At 32.9% G+C, this 17,300-nt stretch overlaps 2 protein-coding genes across 5 annotated transcripts; both read right to left on the bottom strand.

Annotated features, from left to right (window-relative positions):
* Nucleotides 1-501: 501 nt before the first annotated feature.
* On the bottom strand, nucleotides 502-1,338 carry LOC126844534 (inositol monophosphatase 1-like). Its single transcript, XM_050582807.1, has one exon. The coding sequence runs from the start codon at nucleotides 1,333-1,335 to the stop codon at nucleotides 502-504; it is 834 nt and encodes a 277-aa protein (XP_050438764.1). The 5' UTR covers nucleotides 1,336-1,338.
* Nucleotides 1,339-7,590: 6,252 nt separating this feature from the next.
* Nucleotides 7,591-16,187, bottom strand: LOC126844646 (nuclear RNA export factor 1-like). 4 transcript variants are annotated; one of them, XM_050582982.1, is made up of 14 exons: nucleotides 15,844-16,187; nucleotides 13,010-13,232; nucleotides 12,848-12,947; nucleotides 12,692-12,772; nucleotides 12,510-12,614; nucleotides 12,271-12,427; nucleotides 11,990-12,189; nucleotides 11,135-11,241; nucleotides 11,002-11,038; nucleotides 10,012-10,265; nucleotides 9,759-9,945; nucleotides 8,915-9,088; nucleotides 8,373-8,848; nucleotides 7,591-8,017 (listed from the first exon to the last, which is right to left on the bottom strand). In XM_050582982.1, exons 1-14 carry the CDS (start codon nucleotides 15,896-15,898, stop codon nucleotides 7,924-7,926), a joined length of 2,250 nt encoding a protein of 749 aa, XP_050438939.1. In that variant the 5' UTR covers nucleotides 15,899-16,187; the 3' UTR covers nucleotides 7,591-7,923. The 4 variants fall into 4 exon arrangements, with proteins under 4 accessions (XP_050438939.1, XP_050438938.1, XP_050438937.1 ...); XM_050582981.1 differs by having other exon boundaries at nucleotides 9,759-9,948; XM_050582980.1 differs by having other exon boundaries at nucleotides 12,848-12,950.
* Between the last annotated feature and the right edge of the window lie 1,113 nt (nucleotides 16,188-17,300).

The following is a 17,300-nucleotide window of genomic DNA, read 5'->3' on the forward strand; positions in this document are numbered from 1 at the left end:
ACCGAACATTGAGAAACCACTATTTTTTAAAAAAAATAAGTAAGTAGGTATGCTTTGCGTCACGTCAAATTCTGTTTTGTTGAGCACAGTTACTAAATCAATTTATGTGGTTAAGAGTTTAGGCTCTGATATTGCTTTATATTAAATAATATATTTATCAGTATTGTTAAATAAGTACGTACCTACTTTAATTATTATAAATTCAACTTGAATTGTTGATAGTTTGAAACAATCACGGATTCAAAATAAATATGTATGCTCCTTATAAACGCATCTTAAGTAATCATCTTTGCAAATGTCAAAACAAGACACTTTTAAAATACTTAAAAATATACACACTAATTAATTGTTGTTCATGAGAAATAAATGATTTACATTTATTTTTGAAAGTTTATGAAAATACTTTAAAATGTTCCAATTATAAGCGATTTTTAATGGTAATAAATAGGAAAATATAACATTTTGTAGTATATGTAAATGAAAAACAGTGTTGTAGTTGTACTAGTCGTGTTCTGGAAAATATTGTTTCAATTTAGGAGATATTTCGTTGGCAAGCTCTTGCGACGATGCGGCTAATATTCTACGGTTCATCAATTCAAAATGACAACCTGCAGGATCGATTACAACACCACCAGCTTCTCTGACAATTATATCGCCAGCAGCAATATCCCAAGCGTGGATACCCATTTCCACATACAAATCACTCGCGCCTTTAGCTACCATTGCCAAATTCCAAGCAGCGGATCCTCCAGAACGAATTCCATGGGCATGTTTTGCTAAATAACTGATGTTATGATTGACGATGCCTGTAAACTCGTCAGTTCGGAGCGAGCCGTATTCAACAGAAACCAAGGAGTCGCTTAAACACTTCGAATCGCTGACACGGATAGGTTCGTCGTTCAAGTAGGCGCCTTCGCCTTTGATTGCTCTAAAAAACATGTCCAATATTGGATTGAAAATAACACCCAGCTGGACTTCACAATCGATAACTAAACCGATAGATATGCACACGTTTGGATAACCGTGCACAAAATTGGTTGTTCCGTCAACAGGATCGATGACCCAAGTTGGCGTGCTCGACAGTTTTTCCCTTGTACCTGCCGCAAACGATTCTTCTCCTATGAACTTGTGCGATGGATATGTATTTTTTATTCCTTCGATGAGCATTTTTTCCACTTCTAGATCGGTTTCGGTGACAAAATCAATGCGGTTAGCTTTTGTCTCGATCGATTTCTCTTGGTCGATTCGACTTTTAATAAGTTTGCCCGCTTGTCGCGAAAGTTTAGTTATTAAATCCATGCACGCGTGTAAGTTCACAGGACAATTCGAATTCATGGTGTAAACTATTTAAATAGGTAAGTATCAAATAGTATTATTTTAAAAATACAAATAACAATAGATGATGATATAGTGTGTATAGTACTTTTACAATATTATGGCTGTTGGTAAGTAGTCAACTAAATATTTATATTGGCCATTATATGTTTTAATGCTTAAAAGAATATTTTAATTCTTACTCTATGATAAGAAATGTTTACCAAGATTTATTTATGTAATATCATTGAGTATACATTGAGAACAATATATACTAAATGATAATATGTATGCATATTTAAAAGCTTAACAAATAGTAATCGTAAATGAATAAACGCTACAAAATCTCTTTAATTCCTCAATATTTTAGTTTTTTTTTAAATTTAAATATTTGACAGATCGTGCCGTTCAAAATAAATAGCAGCGTAATAATTCCGCTGCTTATGCGGCACTAAATCATCTGATTCACCTATTACAGGTCATAGCCACTAAAATGCTGCTTAATCTCAATGTCTGCAAAAGATTTGAAAATTAGGTACCTACTTTCATTGTAAACAATTTAGCCTGCGCCTGTCTATTTAACCGAGAACGCTGTTCGTATCATCACTTTTAGTGTTACCAATGTGTTGCTAAGAAATGGAAGAGGAGATGATAAGGAGTGTTAAGGTGGGTGAGGGAATTGGGAGGGTACGCTGAGGTCTAAGTCTTATATCAAAAAAGTTTTTCAGCCGAGTCTGCAACCACGAAAGAGCATTTTCATGTCTCGTTGAAGTACCGAATAAATTTAGATTAGTTGTGGAATTATAATTTAAAAAAAAAAATTACGTGGAGCTTCCAGTTACAGCATAAGGCCAAGGAGATTAAAAAATTATGTACAATCAAGTTTCTGGCTAAAATTGTAGTGTTTATTATCTGGCCAAAAGTAACTTAACATAGTTTAATATATAGAGAATTAAACTATTTTGAATTTATTATTTAGTTCTAATTTAAACGCTGAACGTACAACATATCTCTTATCTCAAATCAGATAACAGCGTAACAGATTAACATTCGAAATAGATCCGAAATGGTCATTCCGATAATTGTCTTTCGTCTTCGCTTCGTAGTTTTTGTTACATTGTGGCGCGTGACAGCGTAACGCTATTTTGGTAACACTTTTTTTCGGTTATCCACCGGCTAATTCTCACCCCAACCCCATTCCCATTCCCACCCCCAACCTCATCTTCATCCCCATTTATTTTTTCGTTACGCTCTTTTGGTAACGCTTTTTTCGGATATTTGCCAGGGTTATGTGCCAGAGCTAAGACATGAAAATGTCAAGTTCAAAATGATTACACCTATCATAAAGTTTTCTAGATTAAGGTAAATTTCATATGCTTTATGGAAATTAACAAGCTCGTTACCAGTAATTCCATAGCAATTGACATAACATAATTACATTTAGGACTTCGATTTTTAAATTAACCGACCACACTAAAAATTGATATGCATTTTGTACCTTACATTATATAAGTAATAAGTATGTACAATTAAAATAAACATTATGAAAAAAGGCGGAAATATACATTTATTTTAAATAATCTAAATTAAAAATTGATTTTGTTGTACAAACTGTTGGCTTAAATAAAAAAGTACGAGAATAATGTTTAGTAGAAAATTGTTTTATATTTATTTTTTTTAGTTACCTATTTTTGATAAAGATTAAGTCTATTAATCTATTAATGTATTTAATCTATGTTTTTGAAGTTATTGACAATAGCTGACTATTTTGAAATTGTACTCTTATTGATTGGCTTATACAATGTAGGGACATTGTATAATGCCCTATAAATGCCCATTCATACTGTATTTATTGATTCCCAGATGACAGAGCGCCAAGTTGTTCTTTTTTCGACACTGTTAAACTAAACACCACGGTCATATTGCTATTCCTACCGTGAGATTAGAAAAAAAATGTTTTTCTAGGAAGCCGTACTTTCCTTTTAGAGGAGACAAAATGTATAACTCGTTAATTGCGTAATTACTAGTCTGATTTAAGATATTTTCTTCTATGGTTTAAATGAAGTGTAGTATAGGGTGTTATGGGAAGGTATTAAGGTACTTCTAAATGTCTGTACGTTGAAATAAATAAAACTAATTAGAAATAGATATTGTCATGTATTAACGGTCACGTTATCGCTTTGTTAACGACTAAAATACTATTAAAACCGTATTACGATATTACACGGTATTATATACTAAACATTTTAGTTTGCTATCAGTATGGTTATAAAAGGAAAAACACGAAGAAAATATCGTGCGCGGTACTACAAATAATTAAATAGGGCGTTGTTGTTGTAATGGCTTGTGGCATTGGTTACATGCCGCTTGCCAGACATCTCTTATTTTGTCGTTAAGTTTCGTCGTTTCCACGTCTAGTTTTTTCAGAACCGTCATACCTCTGGAGTATTTCGCTTTGGTACAGTGTCTCTTTTTTCTCGTCCGGTAAAAGCAATCGGCAAATTGATTGACACTCTTCTGCAACTCCTCCACCAACATGATGGGATGTTGCATGTCGTAATCCGATTGGGAACTACAGGACAGGTCGGCGGCCGTGCCGCACGTTTTCCCGTTGTAGTGTTGTATGTCCCTTATCACGTTCGACATTGTGTTGTTACATTTCCTTATGCGCCTCACGCATGTGACCGCGTCGTCGCTCATCGCGCTGCCCGTCGTCATGGCCAACAGCGATTCCCTGCTCGTGGCCGCCGTAATAGTACCGCCCCGGTGTCTCTCTGACGGGTCTAGCCGATCTATAACACCTTTGCCGCCGCCCATCCTCGAAGGTTTCTTACGCGTTGTCTCGTTCACATTCAAGCCGCTCATGTTGGCGCAGTCGTTGACCGCTTCGCATTGTCGGAAAGTCTTTCTGCGGACTTCGCCCATGTCCACCGTCAGGTGCTCCATGGTTTTGATAAAATCGTCCGTCGCGACACTGGACGCGCCAAGGCCGATTTTATCATGTCGACACGTGCATTTGTGTAGGTGGTTCGAGCTGCAGTAATCGTGAACGCGCGACAAATTGACGTTTTCGTAGACACGCATCGAGTTGGTGTTGTCATCGACATTGGCGTCTTTGGCGCCAAGGTACGCGGCCACTGGAGTTTTCGCTCTCTTGTACACCTCTAGCACAATAGAAACAAGCGCAGAACATCATAATAATATATTATATTCCAAGGACTTGTACATTATTGAGTTTACCTCGTTTCGTATTTGTTTTTGCAGCGGGTTGGAGGTTTTTGGCCGTCACCGGCTGTGGTCTTCTGGCGGTGGCTACCGATTGTGGCCTATTAGTGTCATCTGGTCGCGGTCGGTTAGTTACCTGCTGCGGTGGTTGTCGGTTAGTGACGTTTGGTCGTGGTCGGTCGGCGGCTACCGATTGTAGCCGGTTATTGGTTACCGGTTGTTGTCGGTCTGCCGTTACCGATGTTTCTCGTGGTCGGCGGTGACGAGCTTGCGGTCTGGCCGCGGGCAGTCTATTGAAAACTGCTGCAGCCGCCGTGGGGGCCGTGGTGTCTTTGATGACGAGGGCCATGCGTAACGCTACGTTGCCGTTGCCAGTGCCACAATGTAATTTGTAACTTCTGAGCGTCACCTCTTGGTCCCAGTCACGACCGATCACTTGGAAATCTTTCAGTCGGACCACGGCCTGACCCACCCTCTGCCTCTCGTACAGCTCGTCGTTCGCATAAGCGCCACGGTCGGCCGGCACAGTCGGTATTCGGAAACATTCCACCAGCACCACGCCGTTTTCCATGCGCATATTTTTCACCGTCGCCCTGTCGGCCAACCACACGAACCGCTCGTCGAAGTTGACCCGGTTCCGGAGCGCCGACAATGTGTGCAAGCCCTGCCGGAGGTCGCCGTCAAAAGTGGCCTCCACCGTAACGCTGCCTTCGGTCAACTCGAACCCGATGCCGTGCTGGATGCGTACGATCACGCTCAAATCGTCCGATCGCAACTTGTTCATACTTTTTCCGAGTGTTATTTTTTTTACCGTTGCACACTCTTATGTTGGGTTAGCGTTGCCATAGACGAGCATATAATGTATACTAGCCGTTGTTATCGAATTGTGCGCGGCTCCGATACATATTTTAGAATTCTGAAACCGCCACCTTGTATTATGCCTACAGGCTACATCTCGTATTATAACCCGTCGAGGACGCTTGCGGTGTTTTTCTCACCCCACGCCTGTGCCATATCAATCCAACATAATGTGTACCGTACAAGAGATTTAATTATTATCACCAGGCAATGAAAGAATAAAAATGTTGGAGGGAATAGCGAGTTGAAAAGGCTGAACTGTAACAAACAAACAACATATTTTGTTAATTTGGAATATAATACCATGGGAATGGCTTCCAGATGAGAATATGCATAAATTTATGACCCATGTAAATCCTACAGGGAATTTTTTTCAAGGAGTATTTGATTAATTATTTATTTATTTATTGATAATATACAGTACAAATAATACAAAAATAATAATGATAAATTAACAATGTTTTATAAATTAAAGAGTGTATACATGATAGATTAAATTTAATTAAACTAGATATTTTAACCTGGTTGAGTCAAAAATTATCGATTGAATGTTACTGTAACTTACTTTTTAAATTGTATGTGTAAAATATATTTATCTAAGATTAAGAGGCAAGTTCTTTTAGCTTTGAAAATCTAATAAATAAATAATATCAGTCACGTGTATTTAGGTAATATTTTAATAAACAAATATTTTAATATGTTTATGATCTATCGTTTCTCAACATTCCAGGTGACCCATGAAAATGTTTAAAACGAAAATGACGGGACCTTCTAAATGTATATAACCAATCTAACAATGTCATGAAGTTCCATCAATGGATGGTTTCTTCTACCACAACAACTCACCTATCATGTATCAATTACACTTATTTAGAAAAATAACTATTTACATGTTAAATTAAATTACGAAACTTGTAAAAAAATGTGTTCCATCAAAGATAAGTAGGATACTTGATCATTAATAAGTTTGAACAAAAACGCAATGTCTAGTTAATAGTGTCAGTCCGATAACGAGGACAGGCCAAGGATAAGCTGGATATTCTGGATCAGTATCAAATCATTATTGTTGTGAGCTCCGTTTTTTTGGAGGTTAAGTGGCGATGAAATCTTCTTTGGACTCTCACCAGTGATTAAACCAATCCAACCAGATAAGGGTTCCAGATCAGTACCCATACTCCATAGTTGGCCTGACCAAAGCACAATATGATGTCTTTGGACATGTCTCATTGTTGAACTGTGTTACTGCAAGGGTTATAAGAAAGCTAAGTCATGCCCAAAATGTGAAACAAATAAAATGCGGCTGCACAGTTGAGGTTTCTACGACGACACAGAAGTCAATACTTAAATCTATAGTTAAAGAAGAAAAACTAAGTACCATATATTAATAATAATAGGTTCTATATTGAGTACGAATAATTTGTTCTTAAAAAGCGAGTTCGTAATTATTACAATTTTTTTTTTTACTACAAATTAATCAGTTATACTTATATTGTATTCTAAAATATAAACGGTAATTCTTCAAAATATTTGTTATCGCAATTAATTATTTGAACATTTAGCAAGTAATTTTTAACAAGAAACGTATTTAATAATCAATTTTGTATTTTTATAGCAGATACATAGATACATATTTGATAGAAAAGTAATAATTATTTACAGTTTGTAACTAAAAACAATTATTATTAAAATCTAAACATCTGGTAATTTACTTAACTTAGTCTGTACATCAAACGAGTTATTAAGATATTTTTCGTACAACAAATTTATATTTATACTATCTTAAACATATTATACTTGAACATTTTATTGGTTACATAAAAAAAAAAAAAAAATTAAATTTTATTAAAAATAATAAAATTAATATTGTTATCTTAATTTTTAAGACTTAAATAATATATATATATATATATATTGAATACATTTTTATACATAAACAATTTTTTACATTTTTACAAACATTGGTATAAAAAAAATAAGAGTTGTTACCTGGGTTTTCTTTAAAAATACCAATACTTCTTGAACAATCAAAATGTAAAAATTATTTTTAATACCAAAAGCTACTTAAAATATTTTGAGTCTGCATAATATAAATATTCCACAGTTTGATAACAATTTCGGCTTGACTGCACGTATGTACGACATTGTCAGTTTATTTAAACACATACTGTGTTATAATTATACTTACCTTAGCTGTTTTTTCATTTCCAGAGATTTTAATGGATCAATGATCCATTATACAATGTATAAAAGTATACATTTTAATTGTCGTACAACCAACCGAATAAAGAATTTTTTTTTATAAAAAAAAAAATATAAAAATTTTACATTTAAGTGCTTTTGTTAGAAATATAATTTTTAAGTTCAACTACTCATAATTGTGTAACTAATTTTGATTGTTCTAGCATCAGTTTGCTTTACAGTTTTTTTTTTACTTTTTATAAATTACATCAAAAGAAAACCCAAAAATAAAAAAAATGTTAACTTCCAATCAACTCCAATAATAATTGTCTTCAATGTAAAATTACATCAACGTCGAAAGGCCTGTGGTGGAATATTGTCTTTGAGTTTTGAAAAACTTACAGCAGCATTAGCATAATGCCAATTATTTTCTGTTAAACATCTGTAATTACAAATATTTTGTCATATATTTTTATTTAAAATGTCTCGATGTTTGTGCATAATTTAAATAATAGCTTTATCACAAAAATTTCTAAGCAAGTTTATATATGTGATGAGAAATTATTTATCATAGGCTACCGGTAAGCTCTTATTTAAATTTAATGATGTACATTTTGGACAGAATAAGTAACAATACTTCTAGCTTGTAATTAATTACACAGAATTGTAGGTGCTCGTATTTAAATTTTACTTTTTAATATAGCGAGCGGGGTGTTAAAAATAAAATATTTAGTTATTATATATTATGTATTACACAACATAAGTATAAACTCAATTTTTTTAATAAATGTACTCACTTTTCGGCCCACTCTTCATTCATGCCAGATTCATCGGAAAAGCGTTTGATCATTGTAAGTTGCATAGCTCTGTCAATGGGTGTGTTAATTGTCGTTTCCGGTGGTGTTTGACTTACAACAGAAGTGGCTGGTACATTGTAAAATGGCTGATTCGCCTGAGAAGTCTGTTGTACATTTATTTGAAACGCTTGTGCTACAGTATTTTGTTCCAATGTATTTGTTGGCTGGTGATTCGATTGAAATGTTTGCGGTGTCTGATATGGTTGTTGATTAGAGGAATACATGGTTTGCTGGTATGACGGAGGGGGATAGTTTGGAGTAGGCGATTGTTGAACTGAATTCATATCTCCCATATCATCAACATCATCCATAAACATTGATCCGCTGTTATTATTATTGTTGCCATTACTTTCCTGATTATATCGTTTTGATGTTGACTGTCGTGGTTTAGGTACATAAAAACGTTTGGCCGTTTCCTAGATTCAAATAAATAAAAACATTTTAAAAATACATTAGACACATTTTATAAATAATTTACTCACCGAAAGCATTTCCATGTTTGCTGCTGTTATAAAAAGCATATCGCTAATTATACTCCAGCCGTTGCCTACGGGAGTTATTGCAAATATTCTGCTGAATGATCGCAATGTTAATTTTTTGTTGTCTATATATTCTTCGGCAAATGCACCATTTACTACTATTTGAACCATCGCAGACTAATGGAATACAAAAATAAAATATTATGCTACTTTTATGTTTTGTTAAGGGGGGGGGGGTAAAGTAATTTCGTGCAAAAAACGGTGAATTTTTGTGACGACACAGTTAAAATCTATTTATTAGAAAAAAGTAGAATTGAGGTGTCCCTCATAACTCGATGCTGGATCATCCGAAATTAAAAAAATCAAGTTCTTTCGTTAGATAATTGCTTTCCTCAGGTAACGCCGGGAGGGTTTTTTGAAATTTCAATTTTTCACTTTTTGGGAACACTTTGAAGGGAATAACGCGATTTTTGCGAAAAAAAATCGGCTAATTTGTTATTGTAAAATAAAAAATATTAAAAAAATTTGAAAAAAAATCTCCAGCGTTACCTCGTAAGTTATGTACAGAAATAGTGTTCAAAATTTCAAAAGGATCGGTTTAATAGTTTTGAAGTTATGAGGGTCCCCGACTTGGAAAACGTGAGTTGTGGGGAAAACGCTTTAAAGTTAACGATAGTGCGCTCGGGCCGGGCAGCTATAAAATTCCAACAACTCATAACGTCGTCAATTTTGTTCTGATCGACTTGAAATTTTGACACAATATTCTTGAGATATTATGCATTCAGTTAACAAAAAAAAATTGTTAATACCATACCCCCCCATAATACAACTTAAATGTAAAACTTACATTTGCCAATGGCACATCAACAGTAAATGATCCCAAATCGTGTTTCGTTTTTGGTAATTTTTCTAAAAAATTGATTATATTCTCTCTTCCTTTATGAATAAATCGAGATCTTTTGGAACTATTCATCTCCGAGAGTTTAAATAGATTCCGACTCTCCGGAAGGTATTGCATTAAGTTCCCTTTGCTTCTACTTATACAAAATTATAATTTTATTAAAGTTGCACATGAACATTTAAATATAAATGATACTCACTTTTCAGAAAGAAAACACGAAGACATAGAAAACGTCGCATTTTCATGATACGCTTCAGCAACTAGTTGTTTTGATACTTGATTATCATATCGTTCATAATATTGTGCTAGAAATGCGTCAACTAATACTGCAACTGGATTAGGTTGTTCAGGATTATGCTCCGCTGGGATTGCATAACTGTTGCCTAAGTTGATTGGCATTTTCAATTTAGTACCGACAATGGCACTATATCGACATGGCAATTCATAATCATCCTATAAAAAGATACGTACAGCATTGCCCCAAATCCTATGTCACCCAACGTAATATAATACACAATACAACTACGAAGTTTATCCAAAAATTATGTTTTATAGTGCTATTGTTAGTAGTTATTAGGGGTGGGACTTTCAAAATCTAGATTACTAAAAAACTATGTACGCTATTTTTAAAACATGAAAAACGCAATACTATAAAACAGATTTCTAAAAGGAAATTGTCTGTGAAATATTTGTTTAAAATGTATACTGGAAGAAAAAACTGATGAAATTAAGATATTGTTTTTTTTCTCGTAAAATACCATTGATTTTTTTGTTATTCTAGTTTTTATTTTATAAAAACTTTAAAATTTTTTTTTTTTTAATTAAGGTACTTATCAACAAACTTTATCCAAACTACATCATTAAAAGATTTTTATATAATAAGACATTTTTTTTTTTTGTGAAAATTTGGTTTGATTAAATCCTATTCATAGAAACTGATCTAACCTCATATGAACCCACCCCCACAAGGGTAAGTGTAAAATGGCTTATTTTAATCTTAAATTTTTCCATCGAGTATGTTCTTGTCGTGTTGGTAAGATGTACTTACCTTAAAACACCTTACCTTTTATTAAAGAAAAAAAATAATCATAACACTTTTTAGCAAGCACAATAGAAACATCGTTGTTGTTTTCCTTTTGGACACACTTAAAGAATAATTTTGCAATATAATTAAAAGGACAAAACTTACCAATTTAGTTATCAAAGGAAATAGCTGTTGAATTTCTCTGAAAATAGTACAAACAATTAAAGTTTAATAAAATATAATATTTTATAATATATGATCATTGAATTATCTGATGTATAAATATTAATAAATTTACCGCCTGTAGCGCTCTTTATCTTCTTTATCCGAAACTGGATTTCTTGACAAGTTAAGTACTTCAATAGTGAAACCAGAGAGTTCTTGTAAATCTTTTACATCATTTAACTAAAATCATAGATATATTTTTAATTAAAAAAAAAAAATATATACATTTCACTTAACCGATTGGCCAGAAATAACACATGTATCAGAGCAGGTCGGTTTTAACTACCCTCATTATGTACTTTAATAACTATGTGTGTCCTTTGTCTAAGTCAGTGGTGTAACTAGGGTCATAAAATACTGTAATATTGTAATTTTATTATTGTAAGGCTCTACACTTTCTAAGTTATATTAATAAATAATACCGGCGAAGCTCCATATCGAAGCTAATCAGCCATGCATAGTTTTATCTTTTGAAACTAACACTCAATCGTCAAATTTGAATTAAATAAAACGAGCAGAGCATCTTTGAAATGTTGATTATGTATAAAAGCCAAGAGAAATCGTAAAATTAATGGGCTTAACTATAATACTATGTATAATATGTTTTAACTATTGAGACCTGTAAACAAACGGCAAAAAAGTTTATTTAATAACCATGATTTTATCAAAATATATTGTGGTTATAATAAAATATGATAGTTATCATTGAAAGTTTAGTAGTTCTAATTAAATAATTAATATTTCGGAACTAGGTTTTACAATTTGCAAATACAACCCCCCAATCACATCACTGCTCATAGTAGGTGCCAAATAACCATTTGCAACCCCACTAAAACAAAACAAATATGCCAACCTGACAGCCAACATATAGTATCTAAGTTTTAAGTAATAATTTTATACTTCTACATTCAGTGTTATTATTATTTACCTTATTTCCGCTTAAATCCAATATTTTTAAATCAGGAAACAGTCTGCGAATCCATATAAGTCCTTCGCCCAAGTATATATAGTTATTTTCTAGACTCAGGCCGTACATATCATATTTTGTTTGTTGAGCTATTAAATTCAGTGCTGCTAATAGAAATGCTGGTTGATTTAGTGGAACAAACATTTGATTATCCACGAAGACTAAATTAATGTTAATTATTTGGTTAAACAAGTCATTATTGTTTCAATATCATTGAACATTTTTATTGTAATGTGCCTTACTTTGGCTGGAATGGAAACGGGATAAATCTATACTCCTAGTATTAGGGTTGTATCTTGTTGACATAGCTTCAATCATTTTAGCTTTTATTTCATCAGGAACTGGAACCATAAAGACTGAATAGCGTGAAGGACTGTATAATGTTACTTTGATAACCAACTAGAAATACAAAATACGAACATATACAAACTTTTCAAAACTGAAAAACTAAATTTTTGATTATTAATTAATTTAAACTGACTTTTCGACCATCTCGCAGTGATAATTTATAACTAGTATTATGTAAAGTTTCAGCGACTTTGTAGTCATCGACCAAAAATCGTAAACAATTATCAAAAAGATTTTTCTGAAAAAAAAAAAAAACGATCCCACAAATTTCTTTTTATAGTACTCTAAAACTGAAATATACATTTAATATCTTACGTTAAATGGAACCAGAGTAATAGGTGCAATATATGTTTGAATTATTTTCAAAACTTCATCTCCGTCATCAACATTTGGTACCTTTAATAAACAAAAAACTAATAATTAAAAAATGTACAATAACAACAAAAACATATTGTATACCAAAACACTTACAAAAATGCTATACCATCCCGTAGAACTTTTTTTCAACGTCCAAGAAGCTCTAAAATTATTATGACCTCCACGGCCGCCAGAATTTCTTTCAGGAAATGATCTACTTTAAATATACAACTTATTTTAGCTAAAATTAAAAAGTTTATGTTATTTGATATTTACCGTCGTCCACCACTGTTTCTGTGTGGTCCATTTCTATTAGAAAACTCATTATCCAACTGATCGCGGACTAAATCAGATTTATTCTCCCAACTTTTTCGAAATTTGTTGTTTCCACGGTTGTTTGCTTTAAAAGTAACTCTCTTATTAAAACTCTGATGATCTGAATAACCTCCACCTCGACTTGTACTAGGTCTTGAAGTTCTATCGTCATGTTCATTATTTCCTGTAATAGTTTAAAAATATTTTAAAGCAGGTACTTATAATACTATTACTGAAGTAATAATAAACGATTAATAATTTTACTAACACTTTTACTGCCGCTTATAAGCACAATATAAAATAAATTATACATATTTTAGTAGTATGATTTTAGAATTTAAAATGTGTTTGGCGCCAAGTATAAGTATTAAATAATATTACAATAAAAAGCTGAGTACCTAAGTTAAATATATAGTTAGAAAATGTAAAAAAACAACACAACACTAAAAAGATAAAATGCTTTTGGATTTGTTGAAATCAGAAAGCAATTTAAGCAAAGTTAAACAATTTTTAATTTTTCATCAGAACATTTTCCTTAGGTACACAGCTTTTTAATAATAAATAATAGTGAATATTTAGAAGATTTTTAAGTGGGCATTTTTATTTAAATAGAAATTTTTTTTCAAAAATCTGGATATTCGGATTTCCATCATCAGAAATAATAACAGGTTATTGTATAATTATTTTAACCTTGAATGAAAAATTAGCTGAATAGAAAATTTACTGTAATAGACTTTACATTTTGAATCAGAATTTAACAACTCAAATTAAAAATCTTAGCAAAAATATTTTTCCATGAATGAAAAATTAGCTGAATAGAAAATTTACTATAATAGACTTTACACTTTGAATCAGAATTTAACAACTCAAATTAAAAATCTTAGCAAAAATATTTTTACTAAAATAACATATTTTTTCCTATTTGTTCCCTAAAGGAGATTTTTTTATATTTTGAGACAGATTGTTAGTCTTTTGCTGGGCAGGGGAACAACACCTCTTTTTCACTTGACAAATTCACAGCTAGAAAACAAAATCACTCATGATCGTATGCTGTATTGGCGGTAGCACTGCCGCTTAACCATCTTTTTTAATGCTTATATAATGCAAATGAAAAACTTTAATACCACCCAACAATAAAAATGTTATAATTTTATAGATATCAAGATCAGGACTGATATTTTCTGCTTATTGGCATCACGATTTTGCCAAAAAAATGAACACGTATTTTTTAAGTAAAACAAAAATAGGCATACAGAATAAGGCTGACCCATATTTCTGAACCAAAATAGGTACAAATATATAATAAACAAAAACAAGGTTGAATTTTTTTTTAAATTACTCTGAATGAACAAATATTGAATCAAAACTAAAATATGCCAAAAGCAATAGAATACATTTATAAAAATTATCAGTCATTCTTCATATTTACTTGAGGTATTATGACTTGTGAAAAAAATGACTAGTTTTTTTTGTTTTAGCCACAAAAGATGCTCTTTTCTCTGCCTTTAGAAGAGAATTTTTTTTATAAGCAGTTCCACTTAGTCGATTTTGTTTCATTTTAATTGTTTTTAAAATAGAATATCTTAATATATTAAATAATATAATATATATAGCGTATGTCAGTTCTTAATATTATCACACAAGTCATATTACATCGTCATTACTATCATTTATTTGCCTGCTGCTTAGTGCCATGGTTAATAAAAATCTATTCTCTAGTTCAAAAGTTATAGCTACTTTCGCTTTGAACTTTTCCGTGTATATAACAATAGGCAGCAAGTGCAGGCGGTGGCGGACATTAGCGTATAGAAAGTTACGGTTAGGTTAGGATCCGCCTTGATAGGTTGCTGACACTTCTAAAGCAGTATTAGGTTAGTTTAGTCCTTTAGGCAAGCTATTTTATCTTCTAGGGGTTTGAGTCGGCTCTCGGAGCCGGCAGTCGCAGGAGGTAGTTTTGTATACTTATAGGTTTATAATTCCACATTGTTCACTTTAAAAGAGGATTTTTTTGTGAATTTTTCCCTGTTCTAACAAACTACCACATTGATTATAAGTAGGTGTGTAAAATAACTATTTAAGCCACCAATGTCATACATTAGTATCGGGCAATGCTCATATTGCAACTCATCGCTGCAGCTACATTGAAGCCATTTTATATAATGTTGATATCCCGCTTTGCCCTGTCATTTGTGGTTTTTTTTTTAATACTTCTGAGTCGGTATATTATGGTCATGGTAATTTATTGATAACGAATTGGAAACAAACTGCTGTGCCATTCGCGTCGCTGACAACAGCTGAATGGTGCCGCACCCACCGTCTACTGTTTTATACACGGAAAAGTTTAGTTTAAGTAGCTGTAACTTTTGAACTGGAGGAATCTGCCGATTTCCGAATTTAGATTCAAATTAGCATAAAAAACACAAGATGTAAAAAAAAAAAAAAATTGGCATAAAAAAGGGCCAGCATGTATGCTTTAAATAAGAATTGTTAATTGTGATTGAAAAAAAAAATGATATTTTGTATAGAAGAATGTTGAGTTAACACAATATCTATGGAATATAATTTAAGACTCGTGTAGCACAATATTCACAACTCTTTGCATGTTTTTCACAAAGTCGGACGTTCCCCTTTAAATGTTATTATTAAATAATTTTTAAAATACTTAGTTGATTTTTGATGTTACCAACGGGATCGTTGGCGGCATCGAGCATTATAATTTTAGGAAATTACAAATGGGTTTATACAATGGTATTTATGCAACGTGTAAAATTGGTTGTTTACGCATTTGTACTCACGTGAATTATTATTGTATTGGTATCGGTTGTTGCGTCCTCTTGAACGGCCGGCCATAACGCGGACAATAAATAAAACGAAAGTGCCGAACAAAATTTAAAAAAAAATTATAAATTAAAAAAACGTTGTTAGATTTGAGTCGGTAGTGTTAACTAATAATAATTGTTGTGTTCTAAATTCTACACAAGACTTCCCAAGTCCCACGGATAATAGATGAAAATAATGATTACTCGGAATACCGTCCGGGACACGGTCGCGTGTACCGTGTTAGAGACGTATTAAATATTAATTATTAAATTTATCACTCAACACAACAGTCAAGTGTCAACACTCGTGCGACAAGAGCGGGGAGCAAAACGCGTATATTATAATATACCTACACGACCTGTAAAGAAATGGATTGATAGTAGAGAGAGAGATCCGAGAGTTGATATCGTTAAAAAGAGACAGAGTGATTTGTTGGGAAGCCCGTGGAAGAAATAAAAAAAGAGAATATTATCATGCAACGGACGAGTGTGAAACTAGCAATTGAAGGGCTCAAAACAATGACCAGATAAATCCAATTTTTAAAATTGTTCAGGACAGCCAAAAGAAAATCTATTGTCTCATTTACCATCATTGGCGGGAAATAATTGCGTTTTTACAATCTTTCTAGGTATTAGCATTGAGTATATAAAATATATATACTTTAAGGTATTAGTCCGATTTTACTGTTTGTTCCACCAAAATGTAGATAATTTTTTCGTGAACATTTTTCCACGGAAAAACAATTTTTGAAAAATATGAATTTATCTGGTCGTTGTTCCAATCCCTTCAATTCCATTCTAGCAATTTGTGATGACGATTTTCCGTATGGACCGCCGTGGTTACCGACTGGTGACCTAAGAAGTATAATTGGTACACCGACCGGTAGACGGTCTGTCGCCTGTAGAACTGTTTTTCGGAACGATTTCAGGGCTGAAAATAATATCAACGGATAGCTAACATAATATTTATTTCCAAATTTTATAATATTTGTTTATTAGCTATACTCTGTTCAAAATAAGAAGCGACTTCGGCGGCTACCTGAAAACCGGTATTTTACGTAGCTTTCAGATAGCCGCCGAGATCGCTTCTTATTTTGAACCGAGTATACTCATAGTTGTCATATACATAGTTTTATTTTTCCATGAGATTCCCAACCATGATATCTATGTTGTTCTAACGATACTGACCCTTTGGCAGTATGAGATGGGGTACATTCCACCTTGTTTATTGATCGTTGGGCCACCATACTCCCCGTTCGTGACAGTATTGGCGGGGTGTGTGGGAGGCCTAGTCCATTACTTTATATAGGTCTATGGTTTGGTTGGTACACTACGGATCAATAAAAATAAAATCGTTAGTCTCCCCTCCCAAACGTAGAGCATGGAAAAGAAACCTTTATCCAGAGTTGGACATTATTTAGGCAAAATTTTAT

The sequence above is a fragment of the Adelges cooleyi genome, unplaced genomic scaffold (genome assembly GCF_023614345.1).
Source record: "Adelges cooleyi isolate 19-005CV unplaced genomic scaffold, UGA_ACOO_1.1 ACOO_flye_CR_arks_rails_tigmint_CR_PRNA_651, whole genome shotgun sequence".
Classification (NCBI taxonomy): domain Eukaryota; kingdom Metazoa; phylum Arthropoda; class Insecta; order Hemiptera; family Adelgidae; genus Adelges; species Adelges cooleyi.